Genomic DNA, 21,524 nt, shown 5'->3' with positions numbered 1-21,524 from the left:
AAGAGTAAACTTCCATAAAGATAAAAAAAAAACAATTTTACTAAAGCCTGATTCTTAACTAAATTGTGTATTTAATAAGATTCTTTAAGAAAAGTGAAATTCAGTTTGTGTAATTTCTTTTAGTATTAACACTACTTATAAACAATCCAAATCTTCTTTTTACTAATAGAAAAGCATTATATAGTAGACTTGTAAACTCAAATAAATCAATATCAAAGACATGCATTTTTAACTCCAAGTTTTCATTTATGATACAAGTTGGCAAGCAACTTGTTAAATTATAGCCTAAAATGAGAAAAATACGCCAATAGATTCTATTAATAATTAGAAAAAAGTCTTACTATAAGCTTACTCATCAGAGGAAAATAAAAGCGTATCCAAATTTTAACTTTATTGAATTATATAAATGAATATACTTGTGTGTCTCATTATCAAGGTTAAATATAAGGTGTTTAGCATTGTAAGGATGTCCCATCTTTTATTCTTCATCATCAGGATCAGGTCCGAATTGCTTAAAATCAATTTTCTTTCCACGAGTTCTTCTCCCGCCCGGTATAATTAAATTTTTGTCCAAAACTTCCAATTCATTTTCTTTTCAAAGATATTAATATTTGCATAATATTTAAATATTCCTTTACTATTACCTGAAACATCGTCATCATCATCATCATCATTATCTTTATCAACATCAGAACCTTCTTCATCACTACTCATCTTTCTTTTAGGTGATTTTTTATTTTTTGCTTTTGAAACTGAAGACCTTTTTATAACATTACTATCTCGTTTATTTTTTGGTTTAACTTCATCTTCAGACTCATTAGATTCTTCAGATTCCTCCGATTCTTCTTCATCACTACTTTTATTATGTTTTTTTATTTGTTTCGTTCTAATGGAAATAGTGTTATATTTATATATACATATATGTATAAAAAGAAAAGGAGCGATATGTGTTTAATATCTTACTTATTATTTTCTTTTGAAACCTTTTTTCTAAGTTTTTCTTCATCACTGTTGGTTTCTTCAGCAAGCTTACGTTTTTGAGCTAAAGCTAAAAGTTTTGATCGTCGATCAGACATTTATTTTATGATAAAAAAAAAGAGAGAGAGAGAGAAAATAAAAATGTAGGGATAGGAATATTGATATAAAAAATGAAGCTTTGCGTAAGCTACTCCTTATACAAGGTAAAAAAAAAAAAAAAGTTTAAATTTTAACCATTATTATTATTATTATTATTATCATTATCATTATTTTTTTTTTTTTTTTTTAAAAAAAAAAGAGTCATAAAAAGCTTATATAATTTGCTACTTGTATTGTTAATTTGTTGCTACAACTACCGTTCTAAAGATGAATTTTGTGGCTTCTATTCGCTCTAAATGATTTATGAATATACTTTAATAGTAAATTGTGTATTTGTTGCATATACCTGATGTCCAATAAAACGATTTTCCTCCTTCTGTATTAGTATCTTTACTACTAGCAGTAGAGGTCATAAAATTAGTATGTATATACATCTATTTTATGATATGAGAATAGAATACCTTTCTTTAATAGAAAGCCCTTTCTTCTTTATCTTTTTATTCCCCTTTTTTATGACTTTATTATATCGCTGACTTTTCTTCCTCCTCTTGTCAGTAGTAGTAATTGTATTTAATTTTAATCTGATTTGAAGAGTAGGTAGTTTGTTATTAGTACTTTGATGCATTTAATATGCATATAAAGAGAAAATATATAAAAGAAAAAAAAAAGAAAGAATTTTATATAACAATGATTTATTAGAATCTGTATATTTAATTTATATTATATTACTCCTTCTTTAAGTTGTACATGTATATATCTATTATTGTACTAATAATGACGGCATTTTATAATCAGCTCCAGGAGCATTACCATATACTCCAAAAAGAATCAAAAGATGACAAGCAATAAGTGTCCAAGAGCTTTTCACTGTTGAAGGAAATGTTAACCAGCACCCTTCAATAGTAACAAAAATCAAAATTCTTGCAGTTGATGTTAATCTTCCTGTCGTTTGCCAGGATGATTGCCATAAAAGATAAGGAAGTGTTTGAAAATACCATGAATAGAACTGGTAATGTAAAGACCTCGAAAAGATAATACCAATAAAATTACTAGTAAACATCATTGATATGATTTCTATATATAAATAGATAATACTTAGTATATTAATAGATCACTATGCATGCATGTATGTATATACCATCATTTGATAATGATACCAAATTTCTATAGTGACCAGAGAATCCTTGTTTAAATACATATATTAACCCTCCTTTACTATATAATAAAAATAAACAAAACAACAAAGGTTATTAGCATCCTATTAGATCGTCCCTTTTTATATCCCTTACGGCTCACACCAAATAAATATAATAAACATCAATAATGTTAAAGCATGTCCATATAATAGTTGCTTGGAAAACCATTCTGAAACAAATGTTTCTTCAGACATCATTCTCCAGTTCACTGTCCATTGATAGTCAAATATACGACTAAATTCAAATGCTTTAGAGAAATAGGATACTGGATACTCAGCTATAAAAGGGTAAGCTAACATGCCTTGTATCAATACAATCAACCCCAATTGACCCATTGTCTTGTAAGCCCCTAATGCTTGCCATAGAATGATACCAAAAGCTGGAAAGAATAGTAATACATTCATCTTAATAGAGAGTGCTATACTAAACAATAGGGTACTTAATGTCCAGCGTCGATATGTCATAGCTAAAATGCATCCAAACATAAATAGCATAGCCACTGGATCATTGAAACATCTTAGTAAAAAGATGGAATGGAATCTCTTTGAGCATCCTAGTAATAATATAACATAAGGTGGTACTTTCTTTGATTGTCGATAAATTGCACATACAACGAACTGGCTAGCCAAGTAAATGCCTTCAAAAATATATTGTGCTAGTCGGATCTTCTGACCTTTGTTTGTTACATAGTATAATAACGAATAGACATAAACAAACCCGGCAGGGTATCTAAATACACACTTCAGTATTAATTTGTCTGTCTTGTTCTTTATCATAGACTCCCTACTTACACAAGTGGTCCTGTATCGCCTTTTAGATTTATATAATTACGTTCACCATTTAAAAACCCTTCTACCTCTTGCATATATGCCTTCCAATCAATTTCAGTGTCTATATTCAATTTCATTTAGTCATTGATCCTTTATAGTTCTTTTGTAGTTTAAATTTACATCTAACTTGATGAATTATCAATGTACTCAATACAAATTCTCCCAATAAGAAAATCGTGGTCAAATGCCAAAAGTATTTTTGATTGCATAATAATCCAAGTGGTATTCGAATAATATCCTCTAATTTGTATGTCTTTCGTTCATCTTTATTGATTTCTCGTGTCTTTAGTTGTTTCTTCTTTTTTTTTTGTTGATTTATTCTAATCATTGATGCTTTGTCAACATGAAAAAAAGAAAAAAAATTAAACAAAATAAAATAAATAAAATATTCCAAGAGTAAAATAAAATACAATCATTTTATTTATTTATTAAAAAAAGAAAAAATTAATCATAATGTCTATACTATATTAAATGGCTCTAATCAAATCATGAGATTATAAATGGCTAGTAAGAGCCATTTTAACGGATGAAAGGAAAAAAAAAAATAAAAAACAGGTTAAAAAAAAAAGAGTTATACTAACAAATTATTAAGGAGGAAGGGGTTTATCATATGCTTAATAATCCATCTCCCAAAAGTTGGTACAGATAGTAAGTTAACCAGCTGAGCCATGTAGAAGCGATACAATAGCATGTTGAGAAGAAAGGATAGAAGATTATCAACAATAGAGGGAAGATATAACCGAATAGACGTATGTAAGCGCTCAATAACATGATCATGAGCAAGTTGAATAAGCAGATAAAAGAGTATTTTTTTTTTATGTGTGTCATCAAGCAACTAGACAAGTTAACCCAGGAGAGCATGGCTTCTCCTATCAATAAAAACAATGAAAAATATATAGTTTATTACAGTGCAAAAATTATAACATGGAATCGCAATGATATGGCTGCCAAAAAGTAATTTCAAATTCTTTATCTATGATGTCTACCTAAATAAGCACCCCTTAATATTCTAGCATCTCAAAAATAGAAGTTTGACTGGTTAGAGCAATTTTCACATGTAAATATGCATGAATAGATAATTCATGAATAAGTTTGCTAGTCTTTATTTAATTATTTCATAAATGAATAAGTATTAAAAATAATAGGGTATTTCTTTTTTTTTTTCCTTTTTTTTTTTAATTACATAAATAAATAATCAATAAATAACGATTTTTCTTTTTTAAATAACCCACAATCCACCAATATTCAATTCCACTAAACTATAACAGTTAATAGATACGAAAGGTCCTTCTGATCGCTCGCTTGCATTTTCATAGCAAATATATTGTGTAGGTCTGCATGTCTCTAAGGGCTTTTGTTCATAATCAAATGAAAGATAAGTCGTGTATTTTTCGTATTCAGATAATTCATAGATCTGTCTCCAATAGCCATCCGTATTTTGCTTCTTCTTATTGAAGATAGACACATCAAATGAGCGAATATCACTTGCTGGTTTTGCATGATGATAAAAAGTAGGTGGGCGTATATGATTGATACTGATCATTTCGAATTGATGATGAGGCATATCAATTTTAACTTCCATTTTATTACAGTCACCAATAAGCGCGCATGAATCAATTTCTAGCCTCTTTAGACTTGGGCAGCGAAGGTCAAGATAATTAAATATCTGATTACGAAAGGACCCATTTTCAAATACAAGATGCTCTAGATTTGGACGCAGGAATGATTTAGGATAGGCAATAGCAGCCTCTGACACTAATTCAAAAGGTAATACAAGAGTTGCTTGAATGTTATCAAGCTTTAGATATTTCAAGTGAGCACAACGATTCAACAAGATATCAAGTGGAATGGGTGCATTTTTAATGCCTGAAAAGCGCATAGAGAAAGTGAGAGAGTGAAGACGATGACTACATTGACCAATGATAGCAATTGCTTCTTCCATTGTTTCTTGAATACATAATGAGGGCCATCCCCAAAGCGTCAAATTTGAAACATTTTGTCGTGATTGACCTAGGTATTGTAAAAGATCAATCGTATTATCTGTCATATCACCCAGCGCAATACTTTCCAACTGAATACCAGCATAATCCATTGCCTCAAATAACCAATAATTCATTTCAATATTTAAAAGCTTCAATGATTTCAACGAATGACAAGACATGACTAATTTTGCTAAAGCATTATACCTTTCCTCTCTTTCATGCAAATTCTGTGAATAACGAGAAGGATGATCAACTGAGTATTCACACCAAAGCTCCAAGTTTTCTATTGATGCATATTTAACTGCAAAATAATATAACCATTCATAGTTTTCATAGAGATCTCTGCTATTTTCAAATTCAAAGGTCTTCATTCTTTTGGCAGGAGTGAATGAATATCTAGACCCGACAGTTCTTTTTTCTTCAAAAGTAGTGTCAATCGGTCTAAGGACTGTATTGATAAGTCGAAGTTTCTGAAGATGAGGACAAGAAGTATGAATAGTTTCAATTTCATTTAAAGAAAGTGTTACTGAGTCAAGAGATAAATGAATAAGATCCTTTGCTTTATATAAACTAGCAAGAAAATCGTCCTTTATCATTTCATGATCTCCATTAAATCGAACAGAAAGGTGTGTTAATGATGAAAGAGAAGATGAGGGCGCTTGAAGCAGGTGATTTGTAACAGTTAAATCTAAGAGTTCTGTAAGACGTCGGAGATTTTTCCATTGAAAAAAAGGAATTTCTTTCTGGCTCGTGATAGCGTTGTTATAATAGTCTGCATCATGTATTAATTTACCGTTAAAAGATAATGCAACCAAGTTTGGACATAATTCAGGTAATAATTCAAGTTCTTTAGTAGTCATATAAACATCATCCACAGACAGACGTCGAACATAATGTCCAGCCATACCATATTGAAGAGAATCATAAAAGTAACTAAATTGTCTTTTGCCTTTTATATATATATGCCGATACTGAGAAGGTGTAAATAATTTTCTCCAGGAACGACATACTGATTTGCATACGCCTCTCTGTTTATTTGTTAAATAAAAAGATATTTTATCAAATATTTCAAGAGGAAATTTTTCATATGATAATTGATATTCTGTCATATTAAATTATATTGATATATAAAAAGAAAAAGAAAAAAAAAAAGAGAAAGAATGCATAAATACTTTAGAAAATAAATTCCTTATTATTTATTACTGAGTCATCAGTCAATGGACCAGTCTATGCTTTGTAAATTATAAACTTTAACATTGAAGCTATTTTATAGGTTCTTCTAATTTTCGCACAACTTTCAACAAAAAAAAAAAAAAAAAAAAAAATAGGACTTTAAAAATGTATGCATTTTCTTTTCATACCCATCAAACAAGCGATTAGCATAAAATCTTGTCTGCTTAGATCCAATCAAAAATTATTGGAAATAGAAAAAAAAAAAAACTCATAGAGAAAGAGAAAAGAAATATCGAACTTTAAAGAGCTGAAAAGAGATTCATTCAGGGGATTTGAAAGTGGGGTATTGTAGCTAAGTTCACACTTAAATTCTGCGTAACATAGTCTTTTTTTTTTATTTTGTTTAACACAAATCAAATAGAAAAAAAAAAAAAGAGCAGAGTTATTAGAGAAATATATTATACGACAAAAGCTTACTAAAAGTCATACGTTTTAATATTTGTGTATGCATATTTGTTTACCATATATTACTCTTATTTTTATCGACTCACTCTGTTTTCTATATTAATAGTACTTTTTTTAGAAACTACCTTGATTATATTGACGGTAAAACATATATAAATAATTACTCTATAAATTAAACCCAAATCTTTTAATGTAAAAAATTTACTTCTATTACTGTACATTATACAGTTCCTATTCTATTGAAATACTACAAAGTTAGTTATAACTTTTCTTTTTTTACTTTAATTCCTATTTAAAAGCATAGTGTATCTCCTTTTTTTTTTTTTTTTTTTTTTTTTTTTTTTTTTTTTACCTTATCACACTCATATCTTTTCAATGCCTTTACACATTGCTATTAGAATAGTTCTAATTTGTATGACTAATTACACGTCAAACGACCTTTTAGTAACCCTTTTTTTTTATCAAAAAGAAATAATTTTTTATCCAGATAAAAATGCCAGAGTAAAGAATTATAACAAATATGTAGTTTTATTGAGGATGTAGGGTAAGGAGAGAGAGGCTAATATATTATGATCATTTTTGTATTAGTTTTTTATTCTTAAAGGATGATGTAGAAGTTATTTTAAATTAAAAAAATTAACATTTAGTTACGGTCTTGTTAGTAATTTCTTGAATCATATAAAGTCGTTTTTTTTTTTTTTTTTTTTTTTTTTTTTTTTTTTTGACTTGATAAATCTGAACAAGTAAAATAAGTCTAAACGCTTATATCAGTTTTGTTTATAAATGAAATATCTAATCTTTCTTTGCTTCTCCTTGTACAAGTCATTTAATAATTTTTAAAGTTAAGCATAGTTCTTGATTATTGGAGGGGTTATAATGCAGCATTTCTAATGTATTTAGCTCTTATTTTTACCAATACAAGCTGAAATCAAATACAGTTATTTATAATTATGTAGAAAAATGGAAATAAATTTATTATGCAACAGTTTATTGTATAAAAGTTAAATCTTTGAATGTATATCATTTCTATTATTATGTCATAGTCAACTTGGGGAACAAGACACTGTCAGTTTCACCTAATGGCCTTTTTGTTAAATCAAATTGAGTAGCATCTTTAAAGTATCTTTTATCCGAAGATACACCTAAACGAGTTAATACACATGCCATCTTGGAAGGCATTACAGGCTGCAATAAAATACCAGCAACTCTACAAGCTTCTAATGAATAAAATAAGATTGTATCAAGTCGTTCCTTATCTTCTGGATTTTTAGCTAGTCTCCATGGTTCATTGTCTGAAAAATATTTATTTGCCTATTTTTTTTTTTTTTAATCATAATTATTAAATTATATTATGTAATTGTTTTTATTTTTATTTTATTTTTTTACCTGAGAAATCATATCGAATACATATGAATATGCTTTACTAAATTCACGATCTTCAAACGCATTATTAAAATTGTCTATAGAAAAGTAATATATTTTATCATGTAAATAATAATATATATTTATGCTTCTTTTCTTTCTTTCTTTCTTTCTTTACTGGCAGTTTCCAATATTTGATTGTGTATCATTGTATCTCTTGCATCAATTAAGGTGTTATTTTTACAGGTATCATATTGTCTGGTAATAAGGATTTTGCTGTGGCTCTATTTAATAAATTACCAAATTGTCCTATCAAGTCTTTTTTATATCTTGTCTGAATCATTTCCTCAGAATAATCTATTGAATCAAATATTTAAAAATGACGGTCATAAATAGGTTATATACATTTACCTCCATCATCTGCAAGACCTCCATCTCGAACAAGATAGTAGCGAACAGCGTCAGCTCCATACTTTTTAATTATCTGAAAGGGATTTACTACATTTCCACGACTTTTGGACATTTTCTGTTTACCCATCGTCCAATGAGCATGTGCTAAAATTTGCTTAGGTAATGGCAATTCTGCAGCCATAAGGAATGCCGGCCAATAAATAGCATGAAATCTAGTTTTGAAATGAATTTTAACATCCCTACAGCTTACTATCTTTTATACTTGTAATAATACCTTATAATGTCTTTACCAATTACTTGAACATCAGGCGGAAATGCATCCTTATTTTTTATATCTTTAAGCCATGGATAACCAGTAGCAGTAAGATAATTTGTTAATGCATCCAGCCAAACATAAATGGTATGTTCGGATTCGTTTGGTACTTTAATACCCCATTGAAGACGAGATCTCAACCTTGATACCGATAAATCAGATAGACCTAATTTTAACAATGATATGACTTCATTCCTTCTATTGCTAGGTACAATAACTGTAGGGTTTTTCTCTATCCATTCTAATAAACGATCTCTGAAGGCAGATAATCTAAACTTGAAGTTTTCCTCTGATGTCCACTCTACTGGTTGACCTGTCTCTATTGATACCATTATTTTTTGTCCTGTCTTTTCATCGATTACTTCTTGAACTTGACTATTTGTATAAAATGCTTCATCAGATATTGAATACCATCCCTCATGTTTTCCTTTGTAAAAATATCCATTTAACAATAATTTATTCTAAGATTATATATATTCTTATTTAATTTACACATTATAGCATCCATTGTCTTTATCTATTTACCCATAATGCTTTGACTGCCTCTTTATGGTGCTTATTCGTGGTACGTTCAAAACTAGTATATTCAACATTAGCTGCTTTACATAATGTCTATTTAAAAATAGTTTAATTCATCCTTTCATTTTCATAGGCATATTATATGGGAATAACTACTTTAAAACTCTCAGAAACTTGATTACAAAATTCGATTGGTTCCATATTTCTTTTATTAGCTGCTTGTTGAATCTATTCTAATGTATTTTATAGCTGCACTTTTTTTTTTTTTTTTTTTAAAAAAAAAAAAAAAAAAAAAACTTTCATAACTTACCTTTAAGCCATGTTCATCAGTACCGGTTGACATGATTACATCCTTTCCATGCAATATATAATTTCGTCGAATTGTATCGGCCAAAACAGTCGAATAAAGATGTCCTATGTGAGGAGCTATTTCCAAAAAAAACCAAATAAATAATTATATATGTAAATACATGTATACATAAGAATAATTAATCAAATGATTGAGATGAGTCTTTACCTGCATTAACATAGTATATTGGGGTTGTTACAAATGCTTTTGTAGAACTAGCACATTTAGCTATCAGCCTGTAATCTGGCTTGTATAACTTTTGCTTTGACGTATTCCAAAATTTTAAAACTTGCATATTGTATGAATAATTGACAAGTAATAAATAATAATAATATAAAAGGACCCCTGACAGCTATATAAATGCATATCATCTATGTTTTTCTTTTCTGGGTTTTCTTCTGAGATTTTAAACAGTCATTCAGCAAAGAAACAGTTAAAATTCTTTATTTGGGATATAGGGTTTTCAATATAACATTTTGACAGTTATTTTCAATTATCTCTCCTTTCAAGTGTTGTATAAATTTATTACCTGGGTTTTACAGGAGTTAATATACCTTGTATAATAACTAAAGAAGAAGGGTATGAAGGACGTAAATATGATAAAGACGGATCTTTCTTATGTTGTGATTAGTCTAGACCCATATCATACAACAATATAGGCTATTGACTAAGGTAATGGATACCCAAGTTAAAGCGAGAAGATTGATTTGATAAGTGATTAGGAGGAGAATAGTAAATATACCATATATTTTTAATTTATATTACATACTTTAATACAAAATTAGGCTTACTACTTTGATAAAGTAACCGAGACACTTCCATATTTATTAATTGTATTGAATTTGTGTCATTAGTAACCAAAGAATAGGCTACCGGGTATCACGGTGTATATTAAATAAGCTTGCGATATTTCTTCTTGGACATACATCGACTTTAGTAATACAACTAGGCAAGAGTGTTTCAACCATTAAGTTTATTGAAGCCAACTCAAAATATATATGTGAAAACAAAAGCATTTAATTTGTGTGACCAATTTATAAGTCTATTTACTTGAATTGATATTATAGGACTGGCAAAATTCGTTATAAATGCAACAAGGTAAATATTCATTAACTAGTGCAGTTTACACAAGCAAAATTAGTGTGTTTAACCAGACAGATATCCTAGACACGATTGGAGTAGCTTGTAAGATATGAATAACTAATGACTATGATATCACGTCAAATTTTATTTAACTTCTCCATTGTGAAGCTTTGGTGGTTTTAACTAAGCTTCATCATCAAGAATTATTATCAAAGAATAGCTTGAATTATTTATTACTAAAACACGGATAGCCAAATATAAACAATTTGTCCTCAGCATGCTTTCCTACAAACAAAATTCTCACTTTTTTTTTTTTTTTTTTTTTTTTTTTTTTTTTTTTTTTTTTTTTTTTTTACGACTATTCAAGTTTTTAATTGACTGGTAGACTGACTTAGTCTTCTCTTAATAATCCTACACTAGTTTTTTAATAGAGCCCACTTCAAAGTTTTAATATTTTTACTAAAGATTGATTTCTTTTTAGAGGTCTGCTATCTACACTTGATTTGATTATGATTTCCTGTGCTTTAAGTTATTGAGCACTTTAATCTCTGAATACTGTTATGTAACTTTATAAAGATATTTTAGACAAAAAGAAGGTATCTAGTTTAAGACTAATTATTCACAATGAAAAAAAAAATACGATATAAACTAAAAATATTTCATAAATATTATTGATGTGAGGCCTACTGCAAGTTAAATATTATACATATAATAATAATATTCGAGCATCTTTCAACTCTTTCTTTCTTTTTTTTATAATAAAATGCGTTAAATAAAAGCTATAATACCCAAAAGGATATAACTAAAACTATGTATTTTAGAACAGATGATACGGGTTAATACACATAGTACAAAAGATATATATTCTTTTTAAACATTCACACAACATGGACGAAAGAATATCCTCCCCCTTTTTTTCCCAGATCGTTTTATCATTCTTTCTTCAAGATAGAATTTTGTTATATTGAGTATACTTTTTCGAATACTTTGATATTATCTTGCATAGGAATGGAGCACAAGATTTTTGTATACTATGGATAGAAGATCTATTGTTTATAGGCCTATTTGATATTTGTGACTATAGTTATCAATTTAAAATATAAAATAAATCAAAACAATAGATGATCTAATATTGCATTTCGTACATTTAGAAGTCTTCATAACTTGAATACAATTAGGATTTTGGTGTAATTGTGTGTGTATGTGAAGTTAGACAAAGCTTATCATTAACTTTATGTTTTAATAAATAAACAGAAAAAAAAAAACCCCCAAAACAAAACAAAAAAAAAACAAAAAGAAAAAAATACTTTGTTTAAAACAAATATAGTCTTTTCTTTCATTCTATTCTCCTTAATGAATCATAATAGGAGAAATAAAGCAGAAATAATTGATAGAATACCACTTGTACCTCTATCGCCGTTAATAAAAATGTCATGGGAATATGCTGAAATACTTGCACAAACAAAAAAGAAATTATCTGTAGATAACAATACCCCTGAGGTCAGGGCTTCATTAAATCAAATCTACATCGACAAAACCGAAAAATTGGATCAACTTACAAGGGATATACAATCAGTCCAAGCTTCGTCATTCTTTGATTTTAATATATATGAGATTGCAAAAGAAATAGCGTATATTGATTGTCGTTTGTTTCAAATGATAGTACTTGATAATAAATCACTTTATGGGCTTAATGTTAAACCATTATTAGACTTTCATCAATATCTTTCACATTCATTTGCACATCAGGTTATTTACCATAATAGCAAACCAACTATAATTATTCAATTAATTCAAGTAGCTTATATCTTGCTTCATATCTATCGTGATTTTTCTGGTTGCACAGCCATCTTGATTTCTTTACAAATGCCAGAGGTTCAACGACTTCATATCTGGTCTGAATGCCCTTTACATTTTCTCGATATTTATAAAGCACTTACTACTTTATTATCACCTGATAGACATTTCGAAGCATATCACCACCAACTTGGGTTGCAAATAGCCCATTTTCAAAATAGAATCCCTAATAAATCACAAATGATTGCTATTCCTTTCATACATGCTCACTTTTCTATCATAAAAGAATTACTTCAACCACTACCACGTCCAACCATGAATACTACTACTACTACTACTACTACTACTACTACTACTAGTAGTAGTAGTTCAGACTCGTTGGATTCTTTCATCTCAATTACTATTCTCCTACTTCAATTTTGCCAACAGTGCCTTATCAATCATATTGATACATCATCATCATCATCATCATTGTTGTCGTCGTCGGATCTAATGGAAACATTTTTTTCTCAAACGAAAAACAAACAAACTATGAATACTATTAAATTATCGATTCCACCTTGCCTTGAACTTGATCGTTTACAAAGTAATTCACATATATTCCACTGGCTTGTATCACAACCTTACTTGACTCGACATCAATTATATCATGAAAGTTTATACGTTGAGCCCTTGGTGATTGTTACTAGAGATGGAATAGAATCAGAGCCATCGAAGGATGAATATGATGATTTATATGAGTCCTTTGTTGTACATTATAAACTGAATCATGAAAGTAATCTCACATTGTCAGAAGAAGTTTTGCATATTGATAAAAAACCCGATCAGCCATCAAGTTGTTTCATACCGACAGAAGAGGGAATCATCATGGAAGATACTCGGCTGGCTAATAAAATGAGAGAGGATAATACAACGATATTGAATTCAGTGCTTGAAGATAACATATTAAATAATCCAGAGGCTTCGCATCAAAAGGAGATGCATGTTACTCGGTTTCTATATAATGAAAGCCAATTCGGTTTATATAACAGTCAAATAAAAGACGAAAGTTATACTTGTATAACTAAAGTAAAGAGCTCAGATATAACAATTTACAATGACGAGAAAGAAGAGATAGAGGCTTTCGAAGAAAAACATGTTTATGAAAATAATCAGCAAATATCATTGAATGCTTCGATATCAAGTCAAAAGGAGATAGAAGAAGAAATGTCATATGTTAATCAAGAAAGTCTTAGTCTAACTAAAGTAATACCAACTTCAACCCTCCAACTAATTAAACTTGAATCAAATGGCTACAAAATGAAATCGAACCTGCCATTAGCTCTAGATAAAACAAAAACTACTAATCTTATGATAGTGACAGAGGAAAGTAATGACGACGGCGACGACGACGACGAAGTATGGACAGGTTACCCAATTAGGGACTCACACTATCAACCAATTGAAAATATGTTCAGAGATGAAGAGGAATGGACAGGATACCCTGTTCATAGCGATGAAGAAGATGAAGATGAAATCTGGAAGGGATATCCTATATCAAAAGAAGAATTAGAACAGAGCTATTGGCAAATAGAGGTTTTACAATTTCGTAAATCAACAAAAGATATAATAACCACTATAAATACTACAGTTCAATAAAGTATAAACATACTTAATCGACAGTTTATATATACATTTATACATGTATAAATTATGATTATGTACATATTTTAATTTAAATATATTATACGTATATTTTATTTATAATACTAATGATAACAATGATTATATACACATCTAGGTATCCTTCAACAAAAAAGTTATTATTACTCTTCTCAGTGACTTTATGAGCACGAAGCTTAAATTAAGAAGATCTATTATATTGTCTAAAAGTACTTAAGCTTTCCTATCTGTTCTTTTTTTTTTCTTTTTTTTTTTGTTCACCAACATGAAGTGATAATTTGTTGTTGACATGACAAGAATCGGGAAAAAAAAAAAACTACTAAGGATTTTCCATGACATCCATATTCATCTTATCCACATCTTCTTGTTTTGTAGGTTCTTCTTCAGACGCCATATACTGATTAGTCAGAAAATCAAATTCTTCTCGCTGTTGTAATGCTTGGTAAATATGATATGGGACCATCATTTTCGTTGATTTATTTGCTGATCCTTCATCTTCTTTACGACATGCATTTAGCGTTTGATTTATTAATTTTTTCAAGAATACTCGGGTTGCCTTCACAAAAAAAAAAAAAATAAAATAAAATAAATAAATAAGAAAATTGACCTTTTTTTTTTTTTTTTTTTTTTTTTTTTTTCATTCATTTATATGTATCGCCTCTTACCTGTGTTAAGATGTTTCCTACTACCAATCTTTGATTCATTGCAGCTGATAAATCAAAACCAGGCATAGGACCTTGTAAATTACCATTTTTTGCTAACAGCATATCATTTGCGATTACACTTTTCAGTCGCAGTTGACCTACTACAGACCATATCCAGTCTAAAGTCCTTTCATTTACGACATCCATAGTGTCCGTATCAGCAATCCAACCTTCAACTTCTTTTGTTATACCGCTTTGACGACTGACTTGTTCCTTTTTAGGAGTTGGACCATGATTCATATCTACATCAATATCCATTTCATCATCTAAAAAAAAAAATAATAGTATTAGTGATCTATATTAGCAATGATTTATGTTATAATTTACCTGCATCCCATCCCATTTCTAATGAGCTCAATAATTTTGTCACACTAGTCATGCTATTAATACTACCACCATTTCGTTTTCTACTGTTCCATCCTTTTGGTCTTCTGGGACAATTATCATCCATACTCTCGTCATGACCATCTCTTAAACTACCACAGAATTTGCAATAACCGACAGGCGTCTCTTGTTCGTGAGTATCATCATTTGCATCCGATTTTACAGGTGTATATTTTTTAGTACGGCACCATAAGACGACATCTTTCGTTGTAAGTGCTTCAGCAGCTATTCTTAACACATTATCGTTGACTTCAAAAGCTCTTTTTTGTGTCTCTAAACGTAACAATCGTGCTCGATGCCATTCAAGTGCCTTTCGTTTACCCACTGACCATTTAAAAAACATTTTTGAACTCAATGCGCAACTGTAAGGAAGAACTTTACCATGAGAGCCTTTAGTAAAGTAAATAAAGTAAATTAGAATTTTGTATATTTATAGATATGTATAACTATATGATATACCAGCTCTGACAATTGGTAACTTTCTGACACATTCTTTCAAAATGCCACCTAAAAGACTCATTTTTTGTTTTACAGCCATTGATTCTGATGTTTCAGTATTTTCTTGGTTTTGTTGTTTCATTACTGGTATATTATTTGTTGGTGTAGAAGTGGTGGTATCATTAAAATCTGTATTCCTATCTAATTCAATTTCAATACTTCGCTCACTACCCAATAGTTGCTTTCCTGATTGTGTATTATCTAATTTCAAATGATGAATCAAGTCAACGGATTTATTGCGACGTTTATCTACAAAGAATAACTGAATGCGAACTGGAAATTCACCCCAACCAAGTCGTGTAAGTTTAAATGGTGCATCAGTAACATCCACGACATCATGAGGCTTATAGCTTGGATGTAAATAAAATCGAGCACAAGTAATAAATGCTGAAATTTTTTCTTTTGATTGTGGAGGCTCGACAATATATATCATCCACTTGTGTGTAAATTGTTTTAAAGAAGGATCACGACGTTCTATATAAATATATGTATATGGTAAATTGAAGTTTATCTTTTTTTTTCTTTTAAGTTTACTTCATATTACCTGGTGCCAAGTATTTACTAACATTTCCTACAAGTATTCGACGTTTTATATAAAAGCGAGATCCAATATCTGCAGTACTAATGGAGGACATGGCTGCTGCAAGAGATTCTATCTTTGGTATATTATTAGTTGAAGTATTAGTATCTATTTGTGTATCAGCAGCTTGAACAGACTTGCTTTGCTCTTCATTGTTTGCTGTAGTTGTAGTTGTATTTGTAGTTATAGCTACTGTAGATGGCTCTGGCTTTTTTGAATTTTCTTTTCCCAGTGATTTTTGTGAAATGGTTTGTTCAACAGTATTCGATAAACTACTTTCAATTGGTTTTTCATTCACATTATTTACAGAAGTGGGTATGACTGAACTTTTTGCTTTTTCAACTGCAGATGTATGATTTAAGGTTGTTAAAGTATCTACTGTTTTTGTTTTCGCAGGCGTTTCATATGATTTTACTTCTGATATTGCTGTTGGTACATTCGATTTTCGTTCATTTTCTAGTTCCATATCAACATCTTCTTCAAATACTTTGATCGAAGGCTAGTTTTATGAAAGCATCAATACATGAACATTCCAATATTTATTATATCTTACTCTTTCAAGTTTCTTTTGAGTTTGTCTAAGTAATAGATAATCAGTTAGTATTGTTCATTTTTAAACACTTTTCTTTTTTTTTTAATCTTATATATAGCATCATACCTTATTGCAGGAATTAAATTCATGACTGGTCTTGTTCGAGCAGGACTATCAAGAGGTACTTCTGATTCATCAACTGGTGTACCACATTTTAACATGATTTGTTCATACGGTCCAAATTCTAAATTATGTGATATACGACAATGGTTTAAAAATCCCTGTTGATTTGCGAAATCATCACGATGACATGCAGGACAAGCCAAACTAAAATTATAAAATCTGTTAGAGGGAGTTTTTTTTTCCTTTTTTTTTAATGGAAAAAATATTACCTAACATAAACACCATCTTGTCGTCTACCATACAATTTACTCTTTTCTGAGGTCCTATATACTTTTCGTTTTGGTGTATTTCCTTGATTTAATAATGCTTTTGAGCCGCCGTGATAATACATTGCAGATCGTCGGGTATAATGTGCTGCTTCTGGCATATTTGCAGCCATGGTTTCTAATCATATTAACATTAGCATAAAAGAAAAAGTCGATAATAATAATAAAGAACATGTACCATTTTCTACGGCTTGTTTTAAATCATTAAGTATATTTTCTGCTTTAGCAATCTCTTGTCGAATTGTTGATAACTCTCTTTGTTTAAGATATATTTCTAAATCAAATTGATGGTTTATAATATCTATTATTTTCTTCTTTGTTGATTCATCTATCATTTAAATGAGATCAATAAAAGCTTTTTCGTAACAACTAAAGAATTTCACCTCTAGATATAGTGACTAAAGAGTTTTTAGGAGATGGATCTACATTCGGTAGCTCCATGGCTCTTTAAACTATCAAATGTGTAAGTATTAGGAAAAAAAAAAAAAAAAATACAATGTTTACTTCTTTTTTTCAATTTTTTTGAAATACGCATTGTCGACAGTCACATGTTTCCAAAGGTTTTTTTTTTTCTTATTTGAAATATATTGCCCACCAGTTCAATAAACAATATAACCAAAAAAAATGCTACAAGTTGATATAATGTTTCTTCAAATAAATTAGAAAAACCCCAATGGGCAGCTTATTTTTTTTCTAAGAAATATATACGCATTTAATTATATCATGTATAACATAATTTCTAAAGTATTAAAAATTCTATTATTCGTAAGATCTGAATACTCTTGATAATAGTACCAGCAGCAATAATAATGATGATGATGGATGTAGTAACTCCTCTTCTTTTCCATATAGCCTTATACATAGAGTGTGTTATACAGAAATAGAATTAAAACATGATAGTCTTAGAATAAGCAGTTGAAGTGTGTATCAACCAAACAGTAACAAAAGTGAGTGAGTATTTTAAAGTAGACAAAAGGATTGAACGGCAATCTAACAATATGTTCATAATAAAAGAGCGAGAAAGGGAGAGAGGGGTTTCAAAGGCTGCTCTCAAAGACTGTTAGAGGATACACATCACTCGGCTCCTTTTCTTTTCTTTACAAGTGCTGCATCTACACTTATTAAGACCTTTTTTTTTTTTTGCATAACGTAGTCTCTAATAATAAATTCTATAAAATTCCTTTTTCTAGGAATTTCAAATTCTCTTTTTATTGAAAATGTTTCTCATTTGTTTGAAAAAAGATCATTGTATATTTCAAATTGTTCTCTTACATCTTCCAACATGTTCAGTGTCAGCAAATATCGTTCACTTCCTTCTTTATTATACATAAGTGAGTTGGTCAGCATCAATACGATATCTCTTTCGAATTCACGCGTTGTTTTGATAACCTATTATATTATATTATATATCAGTGTTAAACTTTAGAAATATCCTTTGTCTATACTACTTTACACCTTCTCTAATCCTCTTTTTAATTGTTTTTAAAAATAAGGGTCGTTTTACTACTTTGTTGTAGAATGGCTCTTTTCTATTATTAACAGGATTTAAAAACATAGTTCCAGTTTTGCTATTAGCAATCTGTTGCCATAAAATATAAATAGTTTTCCGCCAATTTTTCAGCTGCTGTTCATCGTCTTCTAGAGAATTGTTGGGATTTGATAATGGCTTGGTATGCATATTTTCTTTTATATACAAAAAAAAAAAAGAACACTAATATGATTAAAGAAAGAAAAAAAAATAATACCTTCTGTTATTTACCTTGTCGTTGTTTATCGTCAGAAATAGACTTTGATTCGTTCTTTTGGTGTTCAATTTGATGCATCTGTATCTCTTTCTCTATAACAGTGTTTTCTTCTTTATTTGGCTCTGACATTTCTTCATCTTCACATATATTCTTCTCTTGTATTTGTATTGCTTGCTCTATTGTCTTTTTAATAGACTTGTTTGTTTCTATTGGATCTATTACATTTGTATCTAAACTATTCTTCTTTGACTTGTTGCTAGCTGATGGTTTGAAGATATCATTTACAATAAGATGATTTACTTTAGAAATTGCGGTAGAAATAACTTGTGCTTCAACACATTGCTGAATAGGTTTATCAAGCTGTGTTTTTTTAAGAGCGTGTGATATAGATGTGATTGATTCCTTTGGCGCACGTTTCATACAATATACTTCTTTTTCATTCATCGTTGTTGACTCGTTAGTATCATTATCCATAATATTAGTATTGTATGTATTCACATTATTTGCCAAAGATATCATGTTATCGTTTAATTTATCGTTAATAGTTGATTGCTCGGTTAATCTCTGATCCCATTGACCTGATTTAATAGAACAAATTTCAGTAGCAAGTTGGTTAAATTCTTCTTGATCTCTTTCAAGTCGTTTTTTTATTTCCTCTACACGTTGTAAATATAATTGTCTAGCAAGCCGGACAACCACAGGCATGTCATTATTGAGTTCATGTCTAGATGTTTGTTGTCTATACATGTATAAAAAAAAAAGGACAAGCATTAAAACAAAAATAAAAAAAGAAAAAAGTAATGATGAAGAGATTTACTTTTCTGAACCCATATTCTCGACAAGTAAATAATATTGCAAAGAACAATTCTAACTAAATATTTAGACTTTTATAGATTATATAAAACCAAGTTATTTAATGACAAGTGTACCTTTTCATTATAAAAATCAGATGAACGTTGAATTCCTTGTTGCTGAATTAAACTATGTTGTTTTAATACACGTGCCACTTGAAACCACATATTTTCCCCATATTTATAAACTGCTTGTGTTAATAATAGTTTCTCGAGAATTGTCCATTCATCATTAGTTTGTTGTGTCATTTAAACTCGTAAAAAAAAAAAAAAAAAGAAAAAAATAAATAAAAAAATAAATAAATAGGCTTATAACAAATAAAATAGAATAATTTTTTTTTCTTTTTTTTATATGTATAAAAATTATTCTTTTATTGAAAGTGGTTGTGTAGGATCTGTTGAAATAGAATCCCATAGACCTTCCAAGTCATATGTTTTTCTCATTTCAGGTGTAAATAAATGAATAATGATGCGTCCTAAATCAATTAAAAGCCAACCAGAACTTCCATCCCTGCCTTCAATACGGGATTGTATTCTTAACTTTTCAGGATTTGTTGAAACTGCTTTCTTTACCTAGATTATATATTAATTTTCTTTTTCTTCATCTCCTTTTATAATAATACATACCACACTATTAACATGCTCGGCTACACTACTCAAATATTTATCTCCTTTTGAACTAGAGGCAATGATCATGTAATCTGCCCAATCACACTTTTCACTCACATTAATTATTTTAATATCATCCATTTTACTTTCTTCTAATAAGTCACCCAATTTTTCTACAGTCAATTTTCCTGACTCCATTAATTCTTTTGAAGTCTTTTGAAGAGCTAAACGTTCTTCCATATGCTCTCCTATAGTACGACGTTGCCACAGAGGTATGAAATCTTTTTCTGTAAGCGTCTCACATTCTGGGTCTACAAACCATTCATTATCAATTTCTTCATTTTCAAGTTCGTCATTAGGTAAAAGTTCTTTAAGAGTTTGAGGATCAATAACTTCAAGATCATCTTCTATTTCCATTTTAAGCTGATCTTTATTTTCATTGTCTTTTGTGGGATTAAATATTGTACAAGAAAAATTTCGTTTCCAAATCAAAGTATGGATGGGAGATACAGGTATTTTTTTTGAATTAAAAATGGGCCGATAAGCAAGTCTTGTCTTAAAGCCTTGAGTAGCTAATCTTGAAATACGAAACATATGTGTAAAGTAAGGGTACCCTCCCCCCCCTCTTCCAATCAATGCAGCTAACATGTTTAACAAAAAAAAAAAAAACTTGTACCCATTTGTGTGACTTCATTTGAGCAGATCATTTTAAATTACTATTTTGGGAAAAGTTCGGTAACTAGTTACTTTTGACATATATTCTTCACTACTTAGTGTTAACGATTTAAATAATAATAAATATGACAACATACATTAAGCATATAACAGATAGAACTTAATTACATTTGAAAGAATAAATACGTTCATGTCCTTACTAAAAAAACTAAATATATAAGATGGGTAAACATCATTACAAAAGACTAATAATCATTAACAAAACTAAAAGTTGCTTA

The 21,524-nt window shown here is 29.4% G+C and overlaps 10 protein-coding genes across 10 annotated transcripts; 2 read left to right on the top strand and 8 right to left on the bottom strand.

Annotated features, from left to right (window-relative positions):
• Nucleotides 1–320: 320 nt before the first annotated feature.
• On the bottom strand, nt 321–1,172 carry BX663DRAFT_516250 (uncharacterized protein). Its single transcript, XM_051528558.1, has 3 exons — nt 964–1,172; nt 645–886; nt 321–591 (listed from the first exon to the last, which is right to left on the bottom strand). Exons 1-3 carry the CDS (start codon nt 1,074–1,076, stop codon nt 479–481), a joined length of 468 nt encoding a protein of 155 aa, XP_051381064.1. The 5' UTR covers nt 1,077–1,172; the 3' UTR covers nt 321–478.
• Nucleotides 1,173–1,752: 580 nt separating this feature from the next.
• Nucleotides 1,753–3,490, bottom strand: BX663DRAFT_516246 (glycosyltransferase family 58 protein). The gene is made up of 5 exons (XM_051528557.1): nt 3,224–3,490; nt 3,065–3,164; nt 2,367–3,002; nt 2,216–2,292; nt 1,753–2,151 (listed from the first exon to the last, which is right to left on the bottom strand). The coding sequence occupies exons 1-5, from the start codon at nt 3,429–3,431 to the stop codon at nt 1,838–1,840; spliced, it is 1,335 nt and encodes a 444-aa protein (XP_051381063.1). The 5' UTR covers nt 3,432–3,490; the 3' UTR covers nt 1,753–1,837.
• Nucleotides 3,491–4,173: 683 nt separating this feature from the next.
• BX663DRAFT_144417 (uncharacterized protein) lies at nt 4,174–6,237 on the bottom strand. The gene has a single exon (XM_051521586.1). It carries the CDS (start codon nt 6,192–6,194, stop codon nt 4,323–4,325), a length of 1,872 nt encoding a protein of 623 aa, XP_051381062.1. The 5' UTR covers nt 6,195–6,237; the 3' UTR covers nt 4,174–4,322.
• Nucleotides 6,238–7,062: 825 nt separating this feature from the next.
• BX663DRAFT_516244 (uncharacterized protein) lies at nt 7,063–7,407 on the top strand. The gene has a single exon (XM_051528556.1). The coding sequence runs from the start codon at nt 7,099–7,101 to the stop codon at nt 7,264–7,266; it is 168 nt and encodes a 55-aa protein (XP_051381061.1). The 5' UTR covers nt 7,063–7,098; the 3' UTR covers nt 7,267–7,407.
• Nucleotides 7,408–7,690: 283 nt separating this feature from the next.
• BX663DRAFT_516241 (tRNA synthetases class I (M)-domain-containing protein) lies at nt 7,691–10,083 on the bottom strand. Its single transcript, XM_051528555.1, has 10 exons — nt 9,846–10,083; nt 9,639–9,754; nt 9,485–9,556; nt 9,335–9,421; nt 8,771–9,270; nt 8,497–8,708; nt 8,386–8,442; nt 8,264–8,299; nt 8,110–8,183; nt 7,691–8,034 (listed from the first exon to the last, which is right to left on the bottom strand). The coding sequence occupies exons 1-10, from the start codon at nt 9,970–9,972 to the stop codon at nt 7,756–7,758; spliced, it is 1,560 nt and encodes a 519-aa protein (XP_051381060.1). The 5' UTR covers nt 9,973–10,083; the 3' UTR covers nt 7,691–7,755.
• BX663DRAFT_516238 (uncharacterized protein) lies at nt 10,084–10,703 on the bottom strand. The gene is made up of 3 exons (XM_051528554.1): nt 10,532–10,703; nt 10,207–10,409; nt 10,084–10,118 (listed from the first exon to the last, which is right to left on the bottom strand). Exons 1-2 carry the CDS (start codon nt 10,603–10,605, stop codon nt 10,310–10,312), a joined length of 174 nt encoding a protein of 57 aa, XP_051381059.1. The 5' UTR covers nt 10,606–10,703; the 3' UTR covers nt 10,084–10,118; nt 10,207–10,309.
• A 1,337-nt stretch (nt 10,704–12,040) lies between these two features.
• Nucleotides 12,041–14,195, top strand: BX663DRAFT_544587 (uncharacterized protein; the record flags this gene model as incomplete). Its single annotated transcript, XM_051530896.1, has 2 exons — nt 12,041–12,864; nt 13,249–14,195. The coding sequence occupies exons 1-2, from the start codon at nt 12,114–12,116 to the stop codon at nt 14,193–14,195; spliced, it is 1,698 nt and encodes a 565-aa protein (XP_051381058.1). The 5' UTR covers nt 12,041–12,113.
• A 69-nt stretch (nt 14,196–14,264) lies between these two features.
• BX663DRAFT_562767 (uncharacterized protein) lies at nt 14,265–17,848 on the bottom strand. Its single transcript, XM_051531982.1, has 10 exons — nt 17,750–17,848; nt 17,545–17,694; nt 17,310–17,484; nt 17,044–17,244; nt 16,939–16,963; nt 16,350–16,884; nt 15,767–16,279; nt 15,251–15,697; nt 14,885–15,189; nt 14,265–14,775 (listed from the first exon to the last, which is right to left on the bottom strand). Exons 1-10 carry the CDS (start codon nt 17,805–17,807, stop codon nt 14,539–14,541), a joined length of 2,646 nt encoding a protein of 881 aa, XP_051381057.1. The 5' UTR covers nt 17,808–17,848; the 3' UTR covers nt 14,265–14,538.
• A 742-nt stretch (nt 17,849–18,590) lies between these two features.
• BX663DRAFT_438330 (uncharacterized protein) lies at nt 18,591–20,211 on the bottom strand (the record flags this gene model as incomplete). The annotated part of the gene is made up of 5 exons (XM_051523268.1): nt 18,591–18,755; nt 18,871–19,032; nt 19,610–19,835; nt 19,929–19,978; nt 20,041–20,211. The coding sequence occupies 5 exons, from the start codon at nt 20,209–20,211 to the stop codon at nt 18,591–18,593; spliced, it is 774 nt and encodes a 257-aa protein (XP_051381056.1).
• Nucleotides 20,212–20,268: 57 nt separating this feature from the next.
• Nucleotides 20,269–21,201, bottom strand: BX663DRAFT_516212 (Oligomerization domain-containing protein). Its single transcript, XM_051528553.1, has 2 exons — nt 20,590–21,201; nt 20,269–20,535 (listed from the first exon to the last, which is right to left on the bottom strand). The coding sequence occupies exons 1-2, from the start codon at nt 21,163–21,165 to the stop codon at nt 20,326–20,328; spliced, it is 786 nt and encodes a 261-aa protein (XP_051381055.1). The 5' UTR covers nt 21,166–21,201; the 3' UTR covers nt 20,269–20,325.
• Between the last annotated feature and the right edge of the window lie 323 nt (nt 21,202–21,524).

Source organism: Cokeromyces recurvatus, assembly GCF_025118155.1.
Source record: "Cokeromyces recurvatus strain NRRL 2243 chromosome Unknown BX663scaffold_20, whole genome shotgun sequence".
NCBI lineage: Eukaryota > Fungi > Mucoromycota > Mucoromycetes > Mucorales > Mucoraceae > Cokeromyces > Cokeromyces recurvatus.
Note: the sequence above shows the minus strand (reverse complement) of the source record. Positions and strands in the feature narration are given on the sequence as shown.